This window comes from Cnephaeus nilssonii, assembly GCF_951640355.1.
Source record: "Cnephaeus nilssonii genome assembly, contig: SUPER_24_unloc_1, whole genome shotgun sequence".
Taxonomy (NCBI): Eukaryota; Metazoa; Chordata; class Mammalia; order Chiroptera; family Vespertilionidae; genus Cnephaeus; species Cnephaeus nilssonii.
Window position 1 is genome coordinate 102,034 of NW_027645571.1, and position 24,095 is coordinate 126,128.

At 56.7% G+C, this 24,095-nt stretch overlaps 1 protein-coding gene across 2 annotated transcripts in view; it reads left to right on the plus strand.

Moving 5' to 3' along the window:
- Window positions 1–24,095, plus strand: part of HERC2 (HECT and RLD domain containing E3 ubiquitin protein ligase 2) — a 71,592-nt gene continuing 47,497 nt past the window's right edge. Inside the window, exons 1-23 of one of the 2 annotated variants that reach the window (XM_079800860.1) lie at window positions 1–121; window positions 781–883; window positions 3,753–3,867; window positions 6,141–6,278; window positions 7,382–7,601; window positions 8,208–8,308; window positions 8,682–8,838; window positions 9,884–9,994; window positions 10,514–10,685; window positions 11,232–11,405; window positions 12,005–12,193; window positions 12,696–12,847; window positions 13,407–13,564; window positions 13,649–13,762; window positions 14,098–14,349; window positions 15,344–15,537; window positions 15,864–16,064; window positions 17,203–17,431; window positions 17,524–17,648; window positions 20,387–20,565; window positions 20,953–21,137; window positions 22,222–22,377; window positions 23,001–23,186. In XM_079800860.1, the coding sequence (XP_079656986.1) occupies window positions 812–883; window positions 3,753–3,867; window positions 6,141–6,278; window positions 7,382–7,601; window positions 8,208–8,308; window positions 8,682–8,838; window positions 9,884–9,994; window positions 10,514–10,685; window positions 11,232–11,405; window positions 12,005–12,193; window positions 12,696–12,847; window positions 13,407–13,564; window positions 13,649–13,762; window positions 14,098–14,349; window positions 15,344–15,537; window positions 15,864–16,064; window positions 17,203–17,431; window positions 17,524–17,648; window positions 20,387–20,565; window positions 20,953–21,137; window positions 22,222–22,377; window positions 23,001–23,186 (3,580 nt within the window). In that variant the 5' untranslated portion in view covers window positions 1–121; window positions 781–811. The other variant, XM_079800861.1, reaches the window with a different exon arrangement.

The following is a 24,095-nucleotide window of genomic DNA, read 5'->3' on the forward strand; positions in this document are numbered from 1 at the left end:
TGGTCCCGCCCCTCCGGCCGCGGGAGGCGCCGGGATCGCGGTTCGCGGGCGGAGCCAGCGGCGGCTCGGAGGCTGGACCCACACGCCGCGGGACCGAGGTGCCCCGGCTTCTGCGCTTCAGGTGCTGGTCTCCCGGGGGCGGCCGGCGGCTGGGGCAGCGCGGGCGGGGTGTCCGGGTCGGGCCGGGCCCTGGGGCAGCGGGCGTGGGCGCGGCCGCGGGACCTGGGCCTGCGCGGTTCGGCCGCGGCGCGCGTCTCGGGCTGTGCCTTTCCCCCTCGAAGTGATGCCCGGTTTCGTATTTGTCTGCGAACGTGCATGTCGGTGCGTGTTTCCCGCACCGCGCCCGGGCCTGGCGTCCAGCGGCAGGTGCACGGCGCTGTCCGGGTCGTGGACGGGGGCGGCGTCGGGTCCGTCTGCGTGTTTCCCTCTCGGGTTGGAGGGAAGGGGACGATGACATTGAGGTCTGGTCTCCCGTGACCGTCCATCATCCTCAAGGTCTCGCGGACGTGGCCCCGGCGCCGGGCGGGTCCCGCGTGGGGCGCTTACCTGGCCTGGGAGTCGGCCGGTCCCCGCCTCCTCCCCGTCTCCCCATCTGTCCCCCCCTTTCCCTCCTCCGCCACTTGTCTCCTGCAACTCTGCTCGCTCGCGCTCTCTCTCTCTCTCTCTCTCTCTCTCTCTCTCTCTCTCTCTCTTGTTTGCCGCATGAAACCCCGCGGGCGGGTCTTGGTGGACATCCTGACAAGCTGTGTTGAGCCTCCATCCCTTTTGTTTCCCTTGCAGGCCTGACAGCTGGGAGGACCCCGGAGGAAAGATGCCTTCCGAGTCCTTCTGTCTGGCCGCCCAGGCTCGCCTGGACTCCAAGTGGTTGAAGACAGACATCCAGGTGGGGTTTCTGACATGCCTCTTCTCTTGGGCTGTTTCTGCCTCCCCCTATTCGGTGTCTGGCGAAGGGTTTCTTTTAAAATATTTTTATTGATTTCAGAGAGGCAGGGAGGGGGGGGGGGGCGGGAGAGAGAGAGAGAGAGAGAGAAACATCGATGATGGGAGAGAATCACGGATCGGCTGCCTCCTGCACACCCCACATGGGATCCGGATCAAGCCCGCAACCCGGGCACGTGCCCAGGCCGGGAATCGAACCACGACCTCCTGGTTCATGGGTGGACGCTCAGCCGCTGAGCCACGCCGGCCAGCCGGGTTGTGTCATTCTTTAACTGTATCTTGGTAACTCTGTACCGGCAGTTTTTAAGATGTCCCGTTAATTTTACGGGGGAGGGGGGAGAGGTGGGTGATTTATTACGTCCTGAAGGGTCTTGCTCATGTTGTGGGGGCCTGTGCCTGTGTGTGTGGAGAGACCAGAGCTCAGTGAGGTGTTCCTTTTGCCCGTGGGACTGGTCTTACTGAGCGGAGTGCTCAGCTCCTTGCACCCAGCCCACGTGGAGACCGCACGCTGCGCAACGTACAGATGACGTGTTACAGGACGACACACGTGAAAACCCACGTAACCTTACTCACCTGTGTCACCCTAATAAATTTAATAGAGAAAGGACACGTGGAAACAAATGCTGGCCTTAAGACTCTCTAATGTTTTGATTTCATAAGGTAATTGCAAGCTTGTCCAGAAATTATGGGGCAAGTAATAGCTGTCATATTTCCGGGGATGATTCTTCACCCCAACTTGTTTTTGCTTGCAGATGGTTGGGGGAGGCTACTTTTGTAACCACATGTTACCAGCACCAAGAAATGTCTGAAATACTTTGTAGTATATGTGTTTTTTCCTCTCCCCTGAGGTTAGACATTTTAAGTATTTCCCAAGTAAGCTGCCTTTTTAGATGCAATCTCCGGTCCTGCGTGATGGTTTAGCGAGAGTGTCAGGTCCTTGTCATGAGGATAACTGCTCTTCTTCATTACTAAGGCTACAGGAGGGGGTGCAGTCCTGGTAGATACGAGAGCCAGCTGTTTTAAATTATTAAATTTTTATTTTGCTGATTTTAGAGATGGTGGGGGAGAGAGAAAATGAAACACATTGATTTGATGTCCCACTTACTTATGCATTCATTGGTTGTTTCTTATATGTGCCCTGACCGGGATGGGACTCACAGCCCGGGTATATCTGGATGATGCTCTAACCAACTGAGCTACCGGCCAGGGGTCAGGGGAGAGCCAAGTGTTTAGAACCGTGTTGTGGGTAGTGGGGTTGTTATTAGTGGTGTGATGTTCAATAAGAAAAGCACAAAGAATTGGGTCAAGAGTTGGCATAGTAGTGACTGTTTTTGTCCTTGTCTTTTATTTAGCAGCTAGAGGCCTGGTGCACGACATTCATGCACTTGGAGGGGGCTCCCTCAGCCCGGCCTGCGCCCTCTCACAGTCTGGGATCCCTCGGGGGGATGGCTTAGGCCTGCTCCCCATGGATCCTTAACGCTGCCATGGAGGTGGAGGAGGCTCCAGCCACCACTGTTGTGCTCGCCAGCCGTGAGCCCAGCTTCTGGCTGAGTGATGCTCCCCCTGTGGGAGCGCGCTGACCACCAGGGGGCAGCTCCTCTGTTGGGCATCTGTCCCCTGGTGGTCAGTACGCATCATAGCAACTGGCCGTTCTGCCGTTTGGTCAATTTGCACATTAGGGTTTTATTATATAGGATTCCTGTCTGTTTTCCTTTGTCATTTTTTTTTTAAGTGGGGTGGGGGAGGTGAGGGATAATTTCTTATTTTTGAAATCTTGAGATTCAGGCAAACTGATTTTAAGAATTGTTTAGATATTAGTATTTATGTATTTATGTAAACTTTTTGAAGTACTTTACTTAATTTTTTTCCTTAGTAATCATAATCGAGTAATTACTAAGTAGGAGTTTCACCATTTTGATTCAAAATCAGTTTAATGCTGAGGTGAGCGCCTACGATGAGTCAGGCAGATATACGTAAAAAGGAATATCACTTAGGCCTTGACAGTGCTTACCATGTTACTTTTGATTTATTCACTTTAATACACAGTGCTTGGCCCTTAGATGTTTTGAATATTCAGAAGTTTTTCAAACTCCTTTTAGGAGTAAGTAAGTGAAGAGGCCCAGGTTTTTGGTTTTAATATATTTTTATTGATTTCAGAGAGGAAGGAAGAGGAGAGAGAGATAGAAACATCAATGATGAGAGAGAATCCCTGATTGGCTGCCTTCTGCATGCCCTCTACTGGGGATCGAGCCCAGAAGTTGGGACCCTTCAGTCCGCAGGGCAGTGCTCTATCCACTGAGCCAAACCGGCTAGGGCAGGAGGCACCAGAGGTACAATGTGCTATGGCTATTGAAGCTATTTAATACCCGAAAAAAGGTGATTGCTGATTTTCTGTAATTTCTCCAGGATTGCTTATTACAGGTGAGCATGGATATCCTGGCCGTACCCTAAGACGTTATTAGACACAGTTTCAGTCTTTGGAATCCTTCCTGAGACAAGCGTTGAGGATGCAAGCCTCATGCATATAGGTTTCACCCTTCCTGTCTTGTTGGGGATTCTCTCCCACCTGCAGTGGGAAGTGTGTCTTTTTTACTTAACTGTCTTTCTGGGGAAAATTTTTACTCAATGTCGAATGATTGAGTAACAAAGAGGAAATTAGATCTTTTATATCATCATTTAAGAATTGTGCTGACTGCTGTGGCTCAATGGTTCCTTCCCTTCTCTGACATCAATAAAAACATATTTAAAAAACAAAGAAGAATTGCATTGTGAGTATGATCGCTCTGTAAGTTTATCTTCTTTATCGTTGCCAGCTTGCATTCACGGGAGACGGGCTGTGCGGTCTGTGGAATGAAATGGTTAAAGATGGCGAGATCGTGTATCCCGGGGCGGAAGTCACCCAGAGCGGAGAGCTGCCGCCTAGAAAAGGTGAGGCCCTCGCACTGGTGCTTTCCCTTCTGCAGAGAAGCTTTGGAACGCGCTACAGACCAGGAGAGTCTGAACACAACTCTCGGAAGTTTTGCTGCACGGTGTGATTATTGTCTAGAGCCGTGGTCGGCAAACTGCGGCTCGCGAGTCACATGCGGCTCTTTGGCCCCTTGAGTGTGGCTCTTCCACAAGATACCACGGCCTGGGCGAGTCTATTTTGAAGAAGTGGCGTTAGAAGAAGTTTAAGTTTAAAAAATTTGGCTCCCAAAAGAAATTTCAATCGTTGTGCTGTTGATATTTGGCTCTGTTGGCTAAGGAGTGTGCCGACCACTGGGCTAGAGGACTGCTGACAGTATCAGCTGCCTGGATTTCATCGATTGATGAGTGTTGATGGCCTGCTCACTGCGAAACCCCACTGCGGTGTCCCTCCTCCGGCACGGCAGTTCATCTTTCTTTTTTTTCGTTAATGTATTTTTATTGATTTCAGAGAGGAAGGGAGAGGGAGGGGAAGAGAGAAACATCAGTGATGAGAGAGAATCATGGATCGGCTGCCTCCTGCATGCCCCCCACTGGGTATAGAGCCTGCAGCCCTGCCATGGGCCCTGTCCCTGAATCGAACCTGGGACCCTTCAGTCTGAAGGCCGATGCTCTATCCCCTGAGCCAAACCGGCCAGGACGAGATGCATTTTCTATTTCTTTTTCAGTAGGGGCATTTCCATGACTTCCTGTGTCGTTGGCACTTTCCTGCTGGTGGTATAGGTTTTCTGTGGAGGGGTGAAAAAGCATTAAATGGGGCCTGTCTCCCAGAAAGGCTCACGGTTATAACAGGTAGAGGCCAGGAGGACGAAGGCTCCGGATGTCACCCACACCCAGGGCTGAGGTGGTCAGGCAGGGTGCTTCCTGTGCTTTGTGCCGAAGGCCAGGGCTCTAGGCGTGGTGGTGTGTGGGGTCAGCAGGGTGCCGCGGGCGCAGGCATCCAGGGAGCGGGCCCTGAAAGGCAGACCGGGCGGGGGGTGTGCAGGTGATGGAGCAGTGGTGGTGGGGGGTGAACCTGCGCTCCTTGCAGTGCCAGCTGCTTCCAGGCCCTGGAGGCTGTGCCTGCCTTCACCCAGCGGGCACCTTTAGACACCAGAGTCGAAAGCACCGCACAGAAGGCCCTGTGTTGGGAAGAGGAGCCCGTCTGTCTCCTGGCCTTGGGAACTGGGCGTTAAGTTCGGTCGCTTAGCCCACGGGCTCTCACCCCCGTGCTCCCAGGACCCCTGGCGCCCATGGCAGACCCCACCAACAGGTTGCCGTGGGGCTGCCCAGGCTGGGCACAGGCACAGCTCAGCTCACAGCTCACAGCCTCAAGTCCACGTGAGGCCTGTCCCTTTGTTCAGGAGAGTCGGACCAGAGGAGGGAGTGCGTGCTCCTCAGGGAGCCGTGCTAAACGGCTGCTTCCACAGCGAGGGCCAGTCGGGGTCCACGTGGTCACGCTGACCTCCCCAGTGGCTCCCTGGGCTGAGCCTGCCACTGTGCGTCATCCTCCTGGTGTCACACATGTTGAGAGCCCGCACTGTCTGTAACGCGCTGTGCGCTCTCCCACGGACTTAGAGCACATCTCCAATCGCGTCGGCTAGAAAGGGGTTTATTCAGTGAATCGCCCCTGAGACAGGACGAGTTTGCACTTCCAGGGTCAGTTGTTCATTCTGCGCTTGCTGGGTAAGGACTTCCATGACATTTGTTCTTGGCTGGACTTGAAATTGTCGGTGCCCTGAAGTCGTGGTTCTCAGCTTTCCTTCCGTGTCCGGCGCTCTGACCACGGTGCTGGCGTCAGCAGTGGTTCCAGTGGGGGGTGGAGGGGAGCGGGGTGTCAGGTGGAGTGATTCCCGAGTCATACTCCCTTTCCAGGGACACAGTTGGGAATCGCTGGATAAGAGCAGTCACTATGAAATTCTCGTCGGTAGATGCCAAAGACTGCCTTTGCTCGTTGTAAGCTGCAGAGGAAATTGATGGGACGTTTTGGAAGACATGCTTCAGAGACTTGGAGTGCCATATAGGGTTCCTTATTGAAAGGGTTGTGGGCGGTTGGTTTCGTTGTGAGTCGCACTGTGGCTGTATGGTGATGACTCGTAATGAAAAAAAAAAATCACAAAACGTTCAGGTGATGATCCATGTTGTAACTTCTCCTTCCCATTTCTGGGAGGGGCATCGGCAGGGAGGCCGACATGTGGATGTTACCTTTGGAAAAGCAATCTATAGATTAAAACACATTTTTAAAAAAATTCTTTCAGATGATGGTGTTGATACTCAGAGTGGGACGAAGAAAGAGGACCTGAACGACAAAGACAAAAAGGACGAAGAAGAGAGCCCTGCCCCTGCGTTCAGGTCCAAGTCCATCCTGGAGAGCTGGGTGTGGGGCCAGCAGCCAGGTGGGCCTCTGCGCCTCGGTGCTGGGGAGCGTGAGCTGGCACTCACTCTCCAGGTGCCGTAGGCGGCTGCTTTGGGGGGGGGGGGGGGGTATGGCATTTAGAAAAACATTACTTAAAAGTTTTTGTATTGTAGTAAACCATACATAACATACAATCTATAACTTCCGTTCCCCCGCCCCCTTTCACTTTAAATCCTCACTTGAGGATGTTTATTGATTCTTAGAGATTAAGGGGGAGAGAGAGAAACATTGATGTGAGAGAGAAACATCCACCGGTTGCCTCCCTTACCTGCCCCCTCTGTGGATCTAACCCACAACCTCAGTATGTGCTGTGACGGGGATCAAACCTGCAGCTGTTTCGTGTATGGGATGATGCTCCAACCAGCTGTGGCACCCAGCCAGGGCCAGTGTCATCCCTTTGTTTTTTTGTTATCACCCGAGGATATTTTTTTCATTGGTTTTTAGAGAAACTGCAGGTGGGGGTGGAAAGGGAGAGAAACATGGATGTGAGAGAGACACATCATTGGTTGCCTCCTGCACATGCCCCGCAGGAGCCTGGGATTGAACCTGCAACTCAGGCATGTGCCCTTGACTAGGAATTGAACCCGCATGGTTCCGTACACAGGCTGGTGCTCTAACCACTGAGCCAGTGACCTCCTGGTGCATGGGACCATGCCCATCCAACTTAGCCACACTGGCCAGGGCAAGAGACAGTGTTTTATTTTGAATTTGGTTTCATAACATGGAAATAATGGGTAGAGTTTTTCTCTCTGTCTAGAAAATGTGCTGCTGACAATTGTTACCTTTATAATTTGGTGTTGAAAACATTTACACCACGTTTACAGAGAGGCAGTCCACCACAGTGGCTAAGCGTGGTCTCCCCCACGTGTCCTACTCATCTGGTGATTGTGCGAGTTCTCTGTGCCTCAGTTTCCTCCCCAGGAAACACACGCCCAGCCCTGCCTGGCTGGTGGGTGCGAGGACTCCGGGCCACCTCGTCCGAGCCCTGGGTTTGCCTGGGGGGCTCTCAGCTGTGCCCCGCTGTCATCACCATGTCATTACAACATGGCCGCTGAGTGCGGGTGTCCTTGTCGTGTTTTCCAGACGTGGGTGAGCTGAAGGAGTGTCTCTCCGTGCTGGTGAAGGAGCAGCAGGCCCTGGCCGTGCAGGCGGCCACCAGCACCCTGTCCGCCCTGCGGCTCCGGCAGCGGCTGGTCATCCTGGAGCGCTACTTCATCGCCCTGAACAGAGCCGTTGCCCAGGAGAGCGCCAAGGTCAAGTGGAAAAGCAGCAGCGGTTCTTTGCCTTCTGTGGACAAAAAAAGGTAACACCCGAGGGAAGACAGACCCCACGCCGAGTGGCGGCGGCTGCTGTGTGCAGGGAAGCTGGATGGAGCTGTCGGGACAGGGCCTCGTTCATGATGTGAAACTTCCTTCTTCCTTCCCTTTTGGAGGTTTCCTCTCATTTGGACAATGGCTTCGCCAGTTTGCTCATATAGTAACAGGCTGCAGACTGTGCCATTATTTTAGCATTGTTTTCTTTTAAACCTGCTTTAAAACTTTTTATTGACTTTTAGAGAGAGGAAGGGAGAGAGAGAAAAACATCGATTGGCTGACTCCCGCAGATGCCCTGCCCGGGAATGGAACCTGTCACCGTTAGGTGTGTGTCTGGGACGATGTTCCAACCAACTGAGCACGCCAGCCAGGGCTAAAGTCTTTAAGTTTCTTTTCTCTTTTCCTGGAAGAGAATACTTTCCTTTACAAAGGACAGTTGGTAAAAGTTTTAAAAAGACCACGAAACTGGAAGTCCCTGGGAGCCTGCCATCTAAAGAAACGCATTGGCCCCGTTGGGTGTGCGCCCTTGATAGGGCGTCCTTGACTTCAGGGTGTGCTCCCCCTCTGGCTGACCTGCTGTCCCCGTGTCCCCGCAGCTCCCGGCCCACGGGCAAAGGGGTGGAAGGACTGGCGAGAGTCGGGTCCCGAGCTGCTCTGTCCTTCGCCTTTGCGTTCCTGCGAAGGGCCTGGCGGTCAGGTACGTGCCCCTCAGGCTCGGCTTCTCTCCTCACTGCTGCCCCCACGGGGCCCTGGGACCCGTCCAGGGGCTGTTGATGCCTCCTTGGCCTTCTTCATGAGGGAGTAAAGGTCTGTGCTTCTTAAAAATATGTGAAAACCCCTGCAGGGCTCAGTCCTGACTGGCTTTCTAGGAGAACAAGAACTTAGACTTGCTCCGGGAGAGTCGTACGTGCAGAATGGCCTTTGGGGACGACTATTTAACTTTGGTCTCTGGAGTCCCTGCAGTGGCTCATGACGAGGGGATGGGGGGTGACAGTGTGGCCGTGGGCCCTCGTGGGAGGGCTCGGGCCGCCCAGGATGGGGTGGCCTCCCTGACACGCGTGTGTGCCCAGGGGAGGATGCGGACCTGTGCAGCGAGCTGCTGCAGGAGTCCCTGGACGCCCTGCGAGCGCTGCCCGAGGCCTCGCTCTTCGACGAGAGCACCGTGTCCTCCGTGTGGCTGGAGGTGGTGGAGAGAGCGACCCGGTTCCTCAGGTCCGTCGTGACGGGGTGAGTTCCGCACGTCTTCCTGCGAGCGCTGCGGCGAGCTCGGTCTCCTCCCCTTCTTCGTAGCTTTACTTCTTTCATCTCAACACGGAGTCAGCAGCACAGACACACAGACACTCAACATGGAGTCAGCAGCACAGACACACAGACACTCAACACGGAGTCAGCAGCACAGACACACAGACACTCAACACGGAGTCGGCAACACAGACACTCAGTACGGAGTCACCAGCCCAGACACACAGACACTCAACACGGAGTCGGCAACACAGACACTCAGTACGGAGTCACCAGCCCAGACACACAGACACTCAACACGGAGCCAGCAGCACAGACACACAGACACACAGTACAGTCGGCAGCACAGACACCGAGTCACTGCCGTGTCCTTTCCCGCAAGCAGGGCCCCCTGTGGTCTCAGCGCCAAAGGGCCGTGGACTTGGCTCCCAGAGCCCCGTGGGCTGGGGCCCTGCGGGCGTGGAGGTAATTTCAGAAGTTGAGGGTAATGGCGATGCTGGAAGACCTCCCTTCCCCGTCTTGGGCTAAGAAGACGTGTCATTTATCGTTTGGAAACCAGGAAAGTCAGTTACTTCTTTGGTCACGGATACAAATAAGGGCAGGCATGTTGGTCACGGATACAAATAAGGGCAGGCATGTTGCCGGTAGCCTGGTGGTTCTAGAGCTGGCCCTTCAGTGTGGAGAGGACTGTTCTACTGCAGCACCTTCCCCGTCCCTGACACTCGAGGGCGCTCTGAACGCTTTCCTCCTCGTGCTGCGAGGAATAACACAGGACGTTACGCTGCGAGACTCGGACGATGTCTTCTCATCACCGTTCAGTGCCCTACGTGTGCTCGCCTGTGAGACGTGTCTCCACAGCTCACTGTGCGCCTAAGTCTCTGATGCAGTTTAGTAGCAGGTCTCAGGAGCGTGGTTCTACGTGTTAAGAATGCATGTCTCCCTAGGGGAGCGTCGGAAGTCCTGGCGTTACTTTAGCGTGTTATCCCGAAGCTCTGCCTTGATCTGTTCCTGACCACTGCTGTGATTTCAGGGATGTTCACGGGACGCCTGGCACCAAGGGGCCGGGCAGCATCCCCCTGCAGGACCAGCACCTGGCCCTGGCCCTGCTGCTGGAGCTGGCCGTGCAGAGGGGCACGCTGAGGTGAGGCGCCGCGCCCGCATTTGGGAAACACCTCGGCGGGACCTGGTGTGCGTTCTGGCGGTTCACGACTCAGCTGTGGCTGTAGCCAAGAGCCCTGTCCTTTCAGGGCGCTCTGCTTTTCACACCGGGCGCACGCAGCTTGGTTTACTTCCTGTTTGTGTTCACTATCTCGTAGGCTCAGCATTGTCCCTCCTTTTTCTTTTTTTATGGGAGAGGAAGGGAGCCCAGCTAGCTGACTCGGCGCTTGAGCGTTGACCCAGGAACCAATGGGTCGCCCGTTCGCTTCTCAGTCAGGGCACATGCCCATCTGTAGGCTGCCTCCCTCTGCCCGCCCCCCACTGGGGATCGAGCTTGCAACTGGGCCTGTGCCCTGACCAGGAATCGCACCCTGCCCTCCTGGTTCCTAGGTCGGTGCTCAACCGCTGAGCCCCACTGGCCCGCGTGCTTTTGTTTTTGACAGGCTATTGCAAAAACCGTTAACCTGCTTTTTCTGGAGAACTAAGGTATCTTCTCTTTCAGCCAAATGCTGTCGGCCATCCTGCTGCTGCTTCAGTTGTGGGACAGTGGGACTCAGGAGACGGACAACGAGCGGTCCGCACAGGGCACCAGCGCCCCCCTCCTGCCCCTGCTGCAGCGGTTCCAGAACATGCTCTGCGGCAAGGACGCCCCTCACGCGGAGGGCGACACCCTGGTGAGTATCCACACGGGGCTCCCTCGCTTCTCAGTCGTCCTCAGAGCTAGGCTTCCGCAAACAAGGCCAGAGCACGTGTCCGTGGGGGTGGTCGCCGGTAGTGGGGACACTGAGGCTGGTGGCCGAGCATGCCTGGGTCTGCCCCCTGCCCCCCGTCCGCTCTCCGAGGTCCTCTCTGAGAGCCGTAGCCATTCCAAGGGAAAGCTGCCTGATTCCTGTGTCACGAGCAGCCGTGAGCGAGGCTGCTCCCCTCACAGACTGAGAGTGAATGCGGCCCCAGCAGCACTAGCCCTTCTCCGGCAGGTGCTCGGTTAGGGGACAAGAAGGGGGTTTTGTTCCGTTCTCAAAGCCGGTTGTGGGGCAGCGCTGTGTTCCCGCGAAGCTGCTCTGGGTCCCGAGGCCCTTGGGGTGCGGAGCGGGCGGTGCCAGGCGTGTCACGGCTGCGTGTGCAGGGGAGGTTGCAGGGTGGTGTCAGTGCACCCGCGACAGTTCTCATCCGATGCCGACGGCGAGCACGGGCTGAGGTCGCCTGTGCTTCCCTTTCAGCTGCTGGCGGGCCCTCTGAGCCCCAACGAGAGCTTCCTCAGGTACCTTGTTCTCCCGCAAGACAGTGAGCTCGCCATCGACCTGCGACAGACGGCCGTGGTCGTCATGGCCCACCTGGACCGCCTGGCTGCGCCCTGCATGCCGCCGCTGTGCAGCTCGCCCACGTCCCACAAGGTGTGCGGCGGCGTTGTTCCCGATGCCCGCCTTGGTGCCACCCCAGACTCCCAGGTGCCCGTGGTGGTGGGGGGAGCTGGCTCAGAGCCTCTGGCTCCACGCTACCCTTCCCGCCTCTTTTTTTCTTTCTTTTTTTCTTTTTTATTTCAGAAGGGAAGGGAGAGGGAGAGATAGAAACATCAGTGATGAGAGGATCACGGACCGGCTGCCTCCTGCACGCCCCACACTGGGGAGCGAGTCCGCAATCCGGGCCTGTGCCCTGACTGGGAATCCAACTGGGACCTCCTGGTTCCTAGGTGGACGCCCAACCACGGAGCCATACTGGCCGGGCTGCGGGTCCTACTCTTCATGGGCTCTGAAAAGTAAACGCTGTGGAAAGCCACTCGGTCACTTGGTCTTGTCGGTGGACAGGCGATGTGGGTGTGCCGAGGGGCTCCGCTGCTCTGAGCCGCCCGCTCGGCACGTGCTCGGTTTTATCTTGAGGGTCTCGGTCCCCTCGCAGGCTGCAGTGCTGGCCAGCCTGCAGCGTCCTTCTTGTGACAGAGAGAGCGTCTCCTGCTGCCGTCAAGAATACGCGTGCTCCCTTTTCCACCTCACAGGGATCCGTGCAGGAAGTCATAGGCTGGGGGCTGATCGGATGGAAGTGCTACGCCAATGTGATCGGTCCCATTCAGAGCAAAGGCCTGGCCAACCTGGGCGTCACGCAGATCGCCTGTGCGGAGAAGCGCTTCCTGATCCTGTCGCGCAACGGCCGCGTGTACACGCAGGCCTACAACAGCGACACGCTGGTGGGTGTCCTGGGCGCCCCTCCTCCGGGTGGGCAGGCGCGCTCCTGCCGATGCCCAGAGGTGTGATCTCTGGGTTGTAAGCGTCTGTTCGTTGCATGTTATTCGTTACGTTTAAGACCTTCCTTCTGTCACGATTTTGAGGCAGAGTCTCTTAGTCGCCATGATCAAGGATTCCTTACGGTGACACTCTCGACGGGGCTCCCACTCATAAGCTGACCTCGCGGGGGCAGGCTCATCAGACTGGGGCCAGGCAGGAACCGAGGAGGGCGTCAGGCCTGGGTGCGAGAACAGGGCGGGACAAGCAAGTTCCTGTCCAAGGAGGGTGCTCTCCGCCTCGACTGAGGGACTGCTGCTCGGGCAGCCTGGTCCCGCCCGGAGCGCAGGGAGGCCGGGTCCTTCCAGGCGTTGGGGTTGGTAGCGAGGGCAGCGGACCCAAGGGAGCCGTGCTGCTCCTCTCCTGGCTCTGCTCACTGGTCACGTTCTTCCTGTGTTTGCCCGTTAGGCCCCCCAGCTGGTCCAGGGTCTCGCCTCCAGAAACATCGTGAAGATTGCTGCCCATTCCGACGGCCACCACTACCTGGCCTTGGCCGCCACTGGCGAGGTGTTCTCCTGGGGCTGCGGGGACGGCGGCCGGCTGGGCCACGGGGACACCGTGTACGTGCGGCCACCCTCTGACCACGCTCTCCGTGTTTCCCTGCGGCTCCGACACGCAGGGCTGGGAGGGAGACGCTGCCAAGGGTGCCCCGCACGGGTGGCATCTCCCCCAGCTCCAGCACTCGCGGCTCTTGTCCCCGCTTTCGCCTCGCACCGCACCCCGTGGAGTTTTCTAGAGCAGAGCCCCCGTCCTGTTTCTTGAGCGTGACAAGCCCTCCCAGCTGAACCGTAGTGTGTTTCCTCGGGGTCAGAAGTCAGTCACGGAACGCCCTGCTGTGGGAGCTCTGGGTGGCGGGTGGCTCCGAAGGCCAGTCTAGAAACGCTCCGTGCGCCTTTGGCTGCGTCTGTAACAGCACTGCTCCGCTCTTCTCGCGGGTGCCAGGCTGGGCATTGGGCGCTCGCTGAACAGGCGCCAGGGAGGTGTGTGAGGCCTCTGTTCCCTCGTGGCGGAGGCAGACGGCCCCGGGTGAAGCTGTCTCGCTCTCCAGGGACGGGCGTCCACTCTGTGGTAAACGAGCGTGGAGGCCGTGCCTCTGAGGCAGCAGCTTCTCTCCCCCAGGCCCCTGGAGGAGCCCAAGGTGATCTCCGCCTTCTCCGGCAAGCAGGCCGGCAAGCACGTGGTGCACATCGCCTGCGGGAGCACCTACAGCGCAGCCATCACCGCCGAGGGGGAGCTGTACACCTGGGGCCGCGGCAACTACGGCCGCCTGGGCCACGGTGCGTGGGGCGCCGCCCGCCAAGCTTGCTGGGAGGGGCCTCCTGTGCGGGACTGGCTGTCACGAGAGTCCTGTATGTTCACAGGCTCCAGTGAGGACGAGGCCATTCCGATGCTGGTGGCCGGGCTGAAAGGACTGAAGGTCATCGACGTGGCGTGCGGCAGTGGGGACGCCCAGACCCTGGCCGTGACCGACAACGGTGCGTGGAGCTCGCGGCCCGGAGGTGCTCAGGGCGGGGGCTTTGCCGTCCCCGGTGGAAGCGCGGTCTTGGAGCTCCCCCTGTAAGGGTCGGGACTTTATTCCTCCTGTAGTGAAACGAGAGGGAAACCACGCTCTCCCCTGGTTAGCGGCTGCTGCATTCAGCGGAAGTGTAAACTAGATGCCATTCGGGGGCCCCCCCGCCCCTCCCCCGTGCAGCATGAGCGGTATCCCTTCGTGGTCTGGATCTGGGTGCTGTGGGCTGTGTTGATCGCTGTCCGCTGTTTAAAGCTCCACGCAGACCCGCGCTTTGTCCTGAGGCGGCTGTGTCTCTAGGTCAGGTGTGGTCCTGGGGAGACGGGGACTACGGGAAGCTGGGCCGAGGAGGCAGCGACGGCTGCAAAACGCCCAAGCTGATCGAGAAGCTGCAGGACCTGGACGTCGTCAAAGTCCGGTGTGGGAGCCAGTTCTCGGTGGCGCTGACGAAAGACGGGCAGGTGTACTCCTGGGGCAAAGGGGACAACCAGCGGCTCGGGCACGGGACCGAGGAGCACGTGCGCTACCCCAAGCTCCTGGAAGCCTTGCAAGGTGAGCGCGAACGGGGCCTCTGCAGCGCTCGGGGCGCTTTCCTCAGGGACCCGGTTAGGCCCCCGGTTACTCTTCTCTTCGCCTGAAACGCCGCGAAGGACCCTCATGAGGGGCTTCAGCCACCTTGTGACAGGCACAGGGAGCACGTGGCACCTGGCCTCCATCTGTTGTCGCCACGTTTAGTTGGACGCTCGTTCAGTACCAGTATCGGAGGGTGCTTGTGGCAGGCACCCGGGCATCCCTTCGTCAGCTGGCCACAGTGGGAGTAGCTTGGCTACAGCGTAGACGGACGGGTCGTTGGAACGAACCGAGAGCTCAGAGAGACCCACGTAGATGTGTCCAGGCAGCTTCCCCGAGGGGCAGGGCGCTGCCTGGAGCGGAGGCAGTCTGCACACACGGGTGGGAGCAGCGGGCATCCATGCAGAAAGCAGTACTGATCCCGGGGGCCGCATGGCGGGGGGAGTGTGTGTGAACCTAAAACTGCTGTTAAAACATAGTCTCCTTGGCATGGCCATGCCTTGGGACGGGAGAATATGATCAAGTAGTTAATTAAAAATACATTTGGCGCCCTCACTGGTTTGGCTCAGTGGATAGAGCATCGTAGGGGGCGTGCAGGAGGCAGCTAGTCAGTGATTCCCTCTCATCATGGATGTTTCTCTTCCTCTCCCTTTCTCTCTGAAATCAACAAAAATATATTTAACGCAAGATAGTTGTCTCTTTCTGAAGATGAAAATCTGAATAAGGAGGAAAAAACAACAGGTTCTCTTTATGCCCTAGCATTCTTTTACTGGCAGGCTGTAGGTCTCAATAAATTGTAACTCATAAAACATAACTAGTTTTAATAAGTAGACCAAGGAGATGAATTGGGCATAATATTAGAGCAGCGCACTGTCCGTGAGAAGGTGCCCTAACGCCTTCCTGCCTGAGTGGCCGGGGTAAATATCTGCATTGCCACGTCGTAGGCGTGGAAGTAGCTGCCTTCTCTCCCCTCCAGGGAAGAAGGTGATCGACGTGGCCGCAGGCTCCACCCACTGCCTGGCTCTGACGGAGGACAGCGAGGTGCACAGCTGGGGGAACAACGACCAGTGCCAGCACTTCGACACCTTGCACCAGACCAAGCCGGAGCCCTCGCTGCTGCCCGGGCTGGACACCAAGCACATCGTCGGCATCGCCTGTGGGCCTGCCCAGGTACTGGGTGTGGCTGCGCTTGGAACCTGTGGAATGTTGGTTCTGCGCTGCCCACCGTGGTGTGTGGAGACGCCGTGCGGCGAGTGTGTGCCGTCCTGTGTCCTGTGCTGGGTCACTCTCTCGTGAGCTCAGGGAGTTTCCCTGTCGGTTCCTCGGGAGGAGACCGCTCTGCCTTGTCTCTGCAGTGTGTGCGCCATCGTTTATTTCCCGTGTCCTGGCCTGGTTCCTGCAGGGGGACCATTCCGTCTCCCGTCATTTACAGTGACATGAGCAGACCCGTCGCTGAATGTATAGACCCATCTTTGGTTCTCGTGTCTCCTCCGCAGAGTTTCGCCTGGTCCTCGTGCTCCGAGTGGTCCGTGGGCCTGCGCGTCCCTTTTGTGGTGGACGTCTGCTCAGGGACCTTTGAGCAGCTGGACCTGCTCCTGCGGCAAGTGAGCGAGGGCATGGACGGCACCGCCGACTGGCCGCCGCCCCAGGAGAAGGAGTGCATGGCCGTGGCCACACTGAACCTGCTGCGGCTGCAGGTGGGAGCGCGCCCTTCCTGTGGGAGGGGGTGTCTGTGTCTGTTGGAACGTTTATGAGAGTGGGGGGTGTGGGTTTTTAGCCGGTTGAACTGCTAAGGAAAATGTTTGAATGTTTTGGTGATCTTATTTTTTTTTGTAATTCTATGGCTTAGTGCCAAGAACACGAATTTTCTTCATAAAGTAAAGAGAGAAACATTGATGTGCAAGAGAAACGTCGCTTGGTTGCCTTCCTCTAGACTCCCTGACTGGGGATCAAACCATAACCGAGGCGTGTGCCCTGGTAGGGGATCGAACCTGCAGCCTTCCGGTGTAGGGTGATGCTCCATCCAGCTGAGCCACACTGGCCCAGGCTAAAGGGTGTCTTAAAAATACATGCTTATTGATGTCAGAGAGGAAGGGAGAAGGAGAGAGAGAGAAACACCAATGATGAGAGAGAATCATGGGTCAGCTGCCTCCTGCACGCCCCCTACTGGGGATCGAGCCTCAGCCTGGGCACGTGCTCTGACTGGGAATCAAACCCACCACCTCTTTGGGATACGGGATAATGCCCAACCAGCTGAGCCACATGGGCAGGGTAGTGTCTCTCTACCCACAACCTGGCTGGGCAGTGTGCTGCCCTCAGGCCCTGGCTGGCTGGCAGGAAGCTCATGGTCAGGCTGTCGTGGGCGGTTTGGGTCTCAAGCCCAAGACTTGGTTCTGCTCGCAGAGCCCAGCCTCCCGGCTCCACTGTGTGTCTGTGGGAGTCCTCTCAGCTTGGCTGGGTCATTGTTTAAGTCTTTAGGTTAAATTATGTTCGCTGTTTTTCTGTGTTGGGTGCAGATGGTTGGGGTGGGTTTTCCACATGTTTAACCTCTGTTTATCTTGAGCATATAATAAGTATGTTACATGTAAGTTATGTATTATAAGTATACAATAAGTATTTCCATGTAAGCATTTATAGTTGGGTGTTAAGTAGTCCTCGTAAAATGTCTTACCATGGATGCTCAACCATTGTGGGTAAAACGTGCATAGTCTCCTTTAAGAAATGCATGTCCTTGAAGTAACTGATAGAACTCAATTGAAGGTATTCTGTCTTCTTAGTGAGATTGGAAGCCCGTGCTTCCGGGCTGCTCAGTGACGGCTGTTTTTGTCCTTTCAGTTGCATGCTGCCATTAGCCACCAGGTTGACCCAGAGTTGCTTGGTTTAGGTCTGGGCAGCGGCCTCCTCAGCAGCCTGAAGCAGACCGTGGTGGCCCTGGCCAGCAGTGCGGGCGTGCTGGGCACCGTGCAGGCGGCCGCCCAGGCTGTGCTGCAGAGCGGGTGGTCCGTGCTGCTGCCTACCGCTGAGGAGCGGGCCCGGGCGCTCTCGGCTCTCCTGCCCTGTGCAGGTGCGGGGGCAGGGGCAGGGTCGGGGGAGGAGGGAAGGGGGCCGGGAGGGGATTGCCTTCACTCACATTGGCAAAAATGTTCCCTTTTCCAGTTTCAGGCAATGAGGTTAATGTCAGTCCAGGCCGCCGATTCATGATCGATCTCCTAGTGGGCAGCTTGATGGCTGATGGAGGCTTGGAGTCGGCCTTAAATGCAGCCATTACTGCAGAGATCCAGGTACAGCCCGCGTGTCCCCTGGCAGGGAGGCGGGCTGGACACCCTGTCCTGTGGGGAGGAAACAGCAAACCTCCTCTGGCAGGAAGTCCTGAGAGCCCGAAGCAGGACTTTGGGTCCCATCCAGATAGGTTCTGTGGCTCAGTCGTTTCTCTGTGTAAGCGTTCTTGTTGGGGTCGGGTCGATACAAGGCCCTCCCTCTACGTGTCTCAGCAAGTGGCTGTGACGGACCCGGGACCGTGTCACGGATCGTTTCCCTGCCCCGGAAAGGGCCTCTGCCTCTGCACTGGGTGTTGGGCTCCCCTCCCCGGGCAGGTGCCCGTTCTGTGTCCCAGGAGTGGAGTCACTTAGTAGGTCCTGCTGTGTCACTTCATTTTGCCAGGATCACGGTTCTCAGGCACGTCTCTGCTGGTATGTCGTGGCGTTGCTTTCCCTGTTAGCACTGGCTGTGTGATGGTGACCCCGCTTCTCTGTCCCTTCTGTGTGTCAACTTGGTAAAGCCGCTCTGACATGCTACGCACACGTCCTCTCGTGCGCGCTCTCCTTGCTCTGTAGTAAACGCTGAGTTAGGTAGCTGGTCCTGGGGGCTCCGTGCTGACAGTTCCCTGAGGAGGCTGTGCTAGTCACAGTCGAGCCTCCTGAGTTCCAGCCCTTCCCTGGCCCACCGACTCGAGGCGGTCCGTGTTACTGCTTGAGCTGGCCTGGGGCGTGGCTTTCACTCGTATTTCAGGTGCTGCTTGGCCATCCATAGTTGCTCTTGTTGCTTCCATTGTTGTCATCATTTTTTATGTAAAAACTTATATTGATAAAATTAGATGAAGTAAGTGCATCTCAACATGTCTTTGAAAACATACTCAAATGCTTTGATCACGCTGAGGGAATTACAGTAGGTCCTCGGGTTATGTTGGAGATCTGTTCCTACGGCGCGACATAATGCGATTTTCGCCGTGAGTCGGAACCCACCTACATAAGCACCTACGTCACTCACATGGAGCACAGACACAGCAGTAATGAAGTGAAACAGTAAAAAAAATTTAAAAGAAAGATAACAATTCCTGACCTTTACTTGTGGTAAATAAATAATAAAAAACATAAAGCACATATGTACATACATCAAAGTGACGGAACTTTTTTAATAAATAAACTAGAGGGCCCAGTGCACGAAATTCGTGCACTCAGTGCAGGGAGTCCCTCAGCCCGGATTGAGGGAGGGTGAAGGCCAGGCCGAGGGACCCCACCAGTGCACAATTGGGCCAGGGAGGTTGGCCAGCCGGGAAGGGACTACAGGAGGGCTCCAGGGCACGTCTGGCCCATCTTGCTCAGTCCCAATCAGTTGGACCTCAGCAGCAAGCTAACCTACTGGTTGAAGCATCTTCCCCCTGGTGGTCAGTGCATGTCATAGCCAGTGGTTGAGCGACTTAGCATATCATTAGCATATTACGCTTTGATTGGTTGGACCGACGACCAGACACTTAGCATATTAGGCTTTTATTATATGGGATGGGAGATGGCGACGTAACCACGAAACGACGTACGTCGAGTCCACCGTAACCCGAGGACTGCCTGTAGAAGTCGTGTAGACGTGATAATGCGGTCGCGACCACCATGCTCGGTATGCCATCCTCTCCAGGGGCTGTGCCGTGTGCTTGCCTTCCGTTTCCTCTTTGATCTTAACCCTGTCGCGTGGACCGCATTATTTTAAAATTCCACTTGATAGATGGGGACACGAGTGCTACAGACGTGGCGTGACTTGCAGAGGGGTCCTGACGGGTGAGGGGCAGGTGGGCTGACTCCAGGCGCCTGTCCATGTGCTCACTGGCTCTGCATGTATCTTCTTTGAAGATATGTCATCCAGTCCTTTGCCGTTTTTAAGTTGGGTTACATTTAACTAGAGTTGTTGAGATGTCAGAACTCCTTCTGTGTTCTGAACACCTGTCTCTTATCTGATGTCTGATACTAGAGGCCTGGTCCACGACACTCGTGCCCTGGGGCAGGGGCTCTCAGCCCAGCCTGCACCCTCTCAGAGTCCGGGACCCCTCGGGGGTGTCCGCCTGCTGGCTCAGACATCCCCGAGGGGTCCTTAGCGCTGCTGCAGAGGTGGGAGAGGCTCCCGCCGCCACCGCCACTGTGCTCGCCAGCCGTGAGCCCAGCTTCTGGCTCCCTGTGGGAGAGCTGCTCAGCCAGAAGCCAGGCTCACTGCTCCTTAGCGCTGCCTCGGAGGCGGGAGAGGTTCCCTCCATTACTGCTGTGCTCACCAGCCGGGACAGCTCCTGTGTTGAGCGTCTGCCCCCTGGTGGTCAGTGCACGTCATAGCGACTGGTTGTTCCACCGTTTGGTCAATTTGCATATTAGCCTTTTATTATATAGGATGTGACTTGGGAATATGCCCTCCCATTTTGTGGGTTGTTGCTTCCTGTCTGCAAAGCAGATGTTCTGTGTGTGTGTGGGGGGGGGTGGGGCGGGGGGCGGCAGATCTCACTGGTGGTCTGTGAGAGCCTGTGGCAGGGCAAAGCCTCCAGGGGCTCCTCAGAGTGGGCGGGGACCAGCAGTGGCAGCCTGGACAGTGGGTTTGTGGGACAGTTTGTTTAGAACCTGGGTGACGGGATTTCAGCAGGTGTGTGGGGCCAGGGTCACCTGGTGTGGGTGTCACAAAGGGGCAGCCAGGCTGTGGGGTCAGCCCAGGTGTCTTCACGCCTGTTTCCGAGGTAACTGGTAACCAGGTTCTGTTTTATAAATTGCAGGATATTGAAGCCAAAAAAGAAGCACAGAAGGAAAAGGAAATTGATGAACAGGAAGCAAATGCCTCAACGTTTCATCGAAGTAGAACTCCGCTGGACAAGGACCTTATTAACACGGGGATCTACGAGTCCTCGGGGAAGCAGTGTTTGCCCCTGGTGCAGCTCATCCAGCAGCTTCTTAGGTGGGTGGCGTGGGTGCTCTTCGGTGGGATGTGTGGTTTTCCCGGGAGGACGGTGGGATTAGCACGAGGAGCCTGGACATGTGCTTGGCGATGGAGGAGATATTCTGCAAAGGACCTGGGCAGGTGTCAGTGCAAAGAGCTGACTCTCAGCACAGGTGAGAGGACAGGCCGCAGCCTCAGAGTCACGGAAGCAGGGGCGCCCTTGTGTTGGGGCGCCTTCTCGGCGCCTCCACTCCCCTTGAGGCTGTGCTGTTCCAGGCACCCTGCCTCCCGGGCAGCGGGCCAGCTCGCACAGGCTGCCGTTCTGGTCCTGTCTGTTGTGATGGCTTCAAGCACCTTCGCTGTGTGGATGCACACCTGTGTCACTTTGCGTCCTCTCTCCTGCAGGAACATTGCTGCCCAGACGGTGGCCCGGCTGAAAGACGTGGCCCGTCGGATCTCGTCCTGCCTGGAGGTGGAGCAGCACAGTCGGGACCGATCCGCCTCCTTGGACTTGTTGCTGCGTTTTCAGCGCCTGCTGATCAGTAAGCTGTATCCAGGAGAAAGTGTTGGACCACCCGCCGATGCCCCTAGTAAGTGGCTTCAGATGTCAGTGTCTGCGTGCTCAGGCTGCGCGACACGCCGGGCTGCACGCGCACGTGTGTGGGGCTTGAAGTCTAAATGCAAGCATTCGGGGGACTCAGGTTGCTCCACTTTTTTTTAATGAATATGTCTACGTTAGACTCATCAGTATTTCTTTTCTCGTTGTCTTAACATTAAAATTCTGCGGACGATCAGGAATAGCATCCTTTATGTTCAGGCTAGTCTGACAGACGATGTATCAAACGCACCACAGGTGGCAGTGATGGAGACGGACATGGTGTGGGAACAGCACCTGCCATCGTCCGTGTCTGTCACCTGGGCCGCCAGCAGGGCGCTGGGAGGACTGTGTCACCGCTGGGGCCAGACGGGATCAGTTATAGCTCCGGTTTGTTAGCTGCTGGCCCTGGGCCTGGTCTTCTGCGGGCTGCCGATGGCCCCCGCGGAGTTGGGATGATCCCTGTGAGGGCTGATGCAGGATGGTCTGTGAGTGCTCGCTTCGCACATGATGTAGAAAGCGCCTGGCTCTCCTACGGTCGCCTTCTTCAAGGGGGCGGGCTTCGCTGCTCTTGCTCGTCCTCTTACAGCTCGTACATTCCAGAATCACCTGGTTACATCCTGCCAAGAGCAGGCACTTGTAGATGATGGAGCATTTCCGATTGGAAGAGGTGGACTTAGTCTGAAGGAGTACCCTCTCCAAGACCGAAAGTTACGAGGCCCGAAACCTAGTAGGAGCCATGAGGAAGGAAGCTGACGATTTTATGAGGCCAAAGGGTGCCTAACTTCGCTGGGTGGGAACAATTTACCAGCGTTAAGGCTCGGACTTAGAAACACTTGGGGGTGGAACGTGAGGCTTTAAGGCTCTGAAGTCGCGGCCTGGGTGTCTGCTGACGCAGAGTCCGCGCACTGGGTGGGCCATCTCCACACGGCGTCCAGGTGCACGGTTCCCTGGCGGAGGCCAGCAGAGCTGGACCGGGCCACGAGCTCCGGCCTGAGCACGTTGTCGTCGGTGACGATCACACACCACGTTCCCGGTAAACGTGAGCGGGGACATGCAGCTTCCGCCTCTCCCTCCAGGTCCCGAGCTGATGGGCGTGGGCTCCCTGCTGAAGAAGTACACGGCCCTGCTGTGCACGCACATCGGGGACATCCTGCCCGTGGCCGCCAGCGTCGCCTCCACCAGCTGGCGGCACTTTGCCGAGGTGGCCAGCGTCGTGGAAGGCGACTTCACGGGTACCTCCTCGTTTCCTGCCTGCGGGCGTGTTCGTTGTCCTAGACAGACGCGCGCTAGCACGGACCGTTTCCTAAAGCCGCTCGCCTTGGCCCCAGGTTTCCTAGCCCGGGCCGTCCCCTGGCTTCTGTGGTTGCTGGCAGCTCTGCCCGAGCAGCCGGGTCAGGAGTCCGTGCTGTGGCCGTGGGTAGTGGCTCCGTCCTGCACCGTCGCAGACACCAGTGCTGAGTCCGTGCTGGCTGTCCGATTGCCTTTCAGCGGCAGCAGCAGGGATCTTAGTAAATCCCAATATCGCGTCATGTGTTTTCAAGCTGCTTCTGTGATGTTAGGTCATTATTACCGAGAGATTTTTTCTGCTGGTGAATTAGTTGTAAACACATTTTTTTCTGGATAAAAGATGCCAGCTAATACTACTTCGGTGTTGAAACAGTGGTTCTGGAACGTGTTCTTGTCACTCGGTGCCTGTGCCTCTCTCAGAACGAGAGGGGACAGGATCCTGGGGAGTGTGCAGAGAGCAGCACCCCTCCTGTGGCGTACCAGCATGTGGCAGAGCGGGCTTGTGCTCTGGTCTGTAGGGCAAACGCGCCCATGTAAACGTAACTTCGTTACTTCCCTTTCACCGTAGGCGTGCTCCTTCCAGAGCTGGTGGTCTCCATCGTCCTCCTGCTCAGCAAGAACCCGGGGCTCATGCAGGAGGCGGGCGCCGTGCCGCTGCTGGGCGGCCTGCTGGAGCACCTGGACCGCTTCAACCACCTGGCGCCTGGGAGGGAGCGGGACGACCAGGAGGAGCTGGCCTGGCCCGGCATCATGGGTACGGCCTCTCCCCGAGGGCTTCTCGGCCGCGTTTAGTCCCGTCTGCCCTCGTCTTCCTCTCCGCTGGGAGTTCTTGTCCAGGAAGACCAGGGTCTGCATGTCACCCAGGGCGGCGTCGGGACGTGGGAGACACTCAGTCCGGAGAGGCGGGTCGTGTTTGAGGAAGGGGTTTCATAGCCATGGCTGTTCCTCCTGGGATGGGTGGTCTGGGAAGTTCTGGGAAACCCGCTCTGGGTGCCTCCAGAAGGTACCGTTGAAGCGGTCAGATCGGGCTTTGGAGGCAGGCGTGGACATGGGACGGCTTTCCAGTGGTCAGCGAGACGGGGTGGTCAGCCGCTGTACGCCCCTGTCCCACTGTCTGCATGCACATAGCGGGGTGGGGGCGGGAGTGCTGCTCCGAGTCTCGAGCTTTGCCGTTTTGAATCTAAGCAACCACCTCTCTATGGTGGGACTTCCCAGACTCGTCCAGTTAAGTTTGGTTCAGCTTTCGTGTCATCACACGGAGGCCACGTCTGTGCAGTAATAAGTCACGGAGTGAAGAGAGAACCCAGGCTAGGCTATCGTATCTGAAGTCACTGTGATATCTGTCAACATTGGGACTAATTACACTGGTGTTTTTTATGGGGGAAAAAGACCAAAGCCAGCTTTACATTATAATTTAATAGTATTTCCAATTAACAAACCGTATTTAAAGTTTAAAAGAGAACTTTCATTTTATAGGAATTTTGAGTGACTTAAAAAATACATTTCATAATATCCAACTCGGTAGAGGATTTTCATTCTCTGCTTGTGGCTGCTTCTGATATAACCACATTGCGGTCATGTGCACATGCTCGGTGCTTTCTTCTCGCCTGGTCCGCGGTCAGGTTTGCTGGTCCCGCGGCTCCGCGTGGCGCCCTGGTGTGTG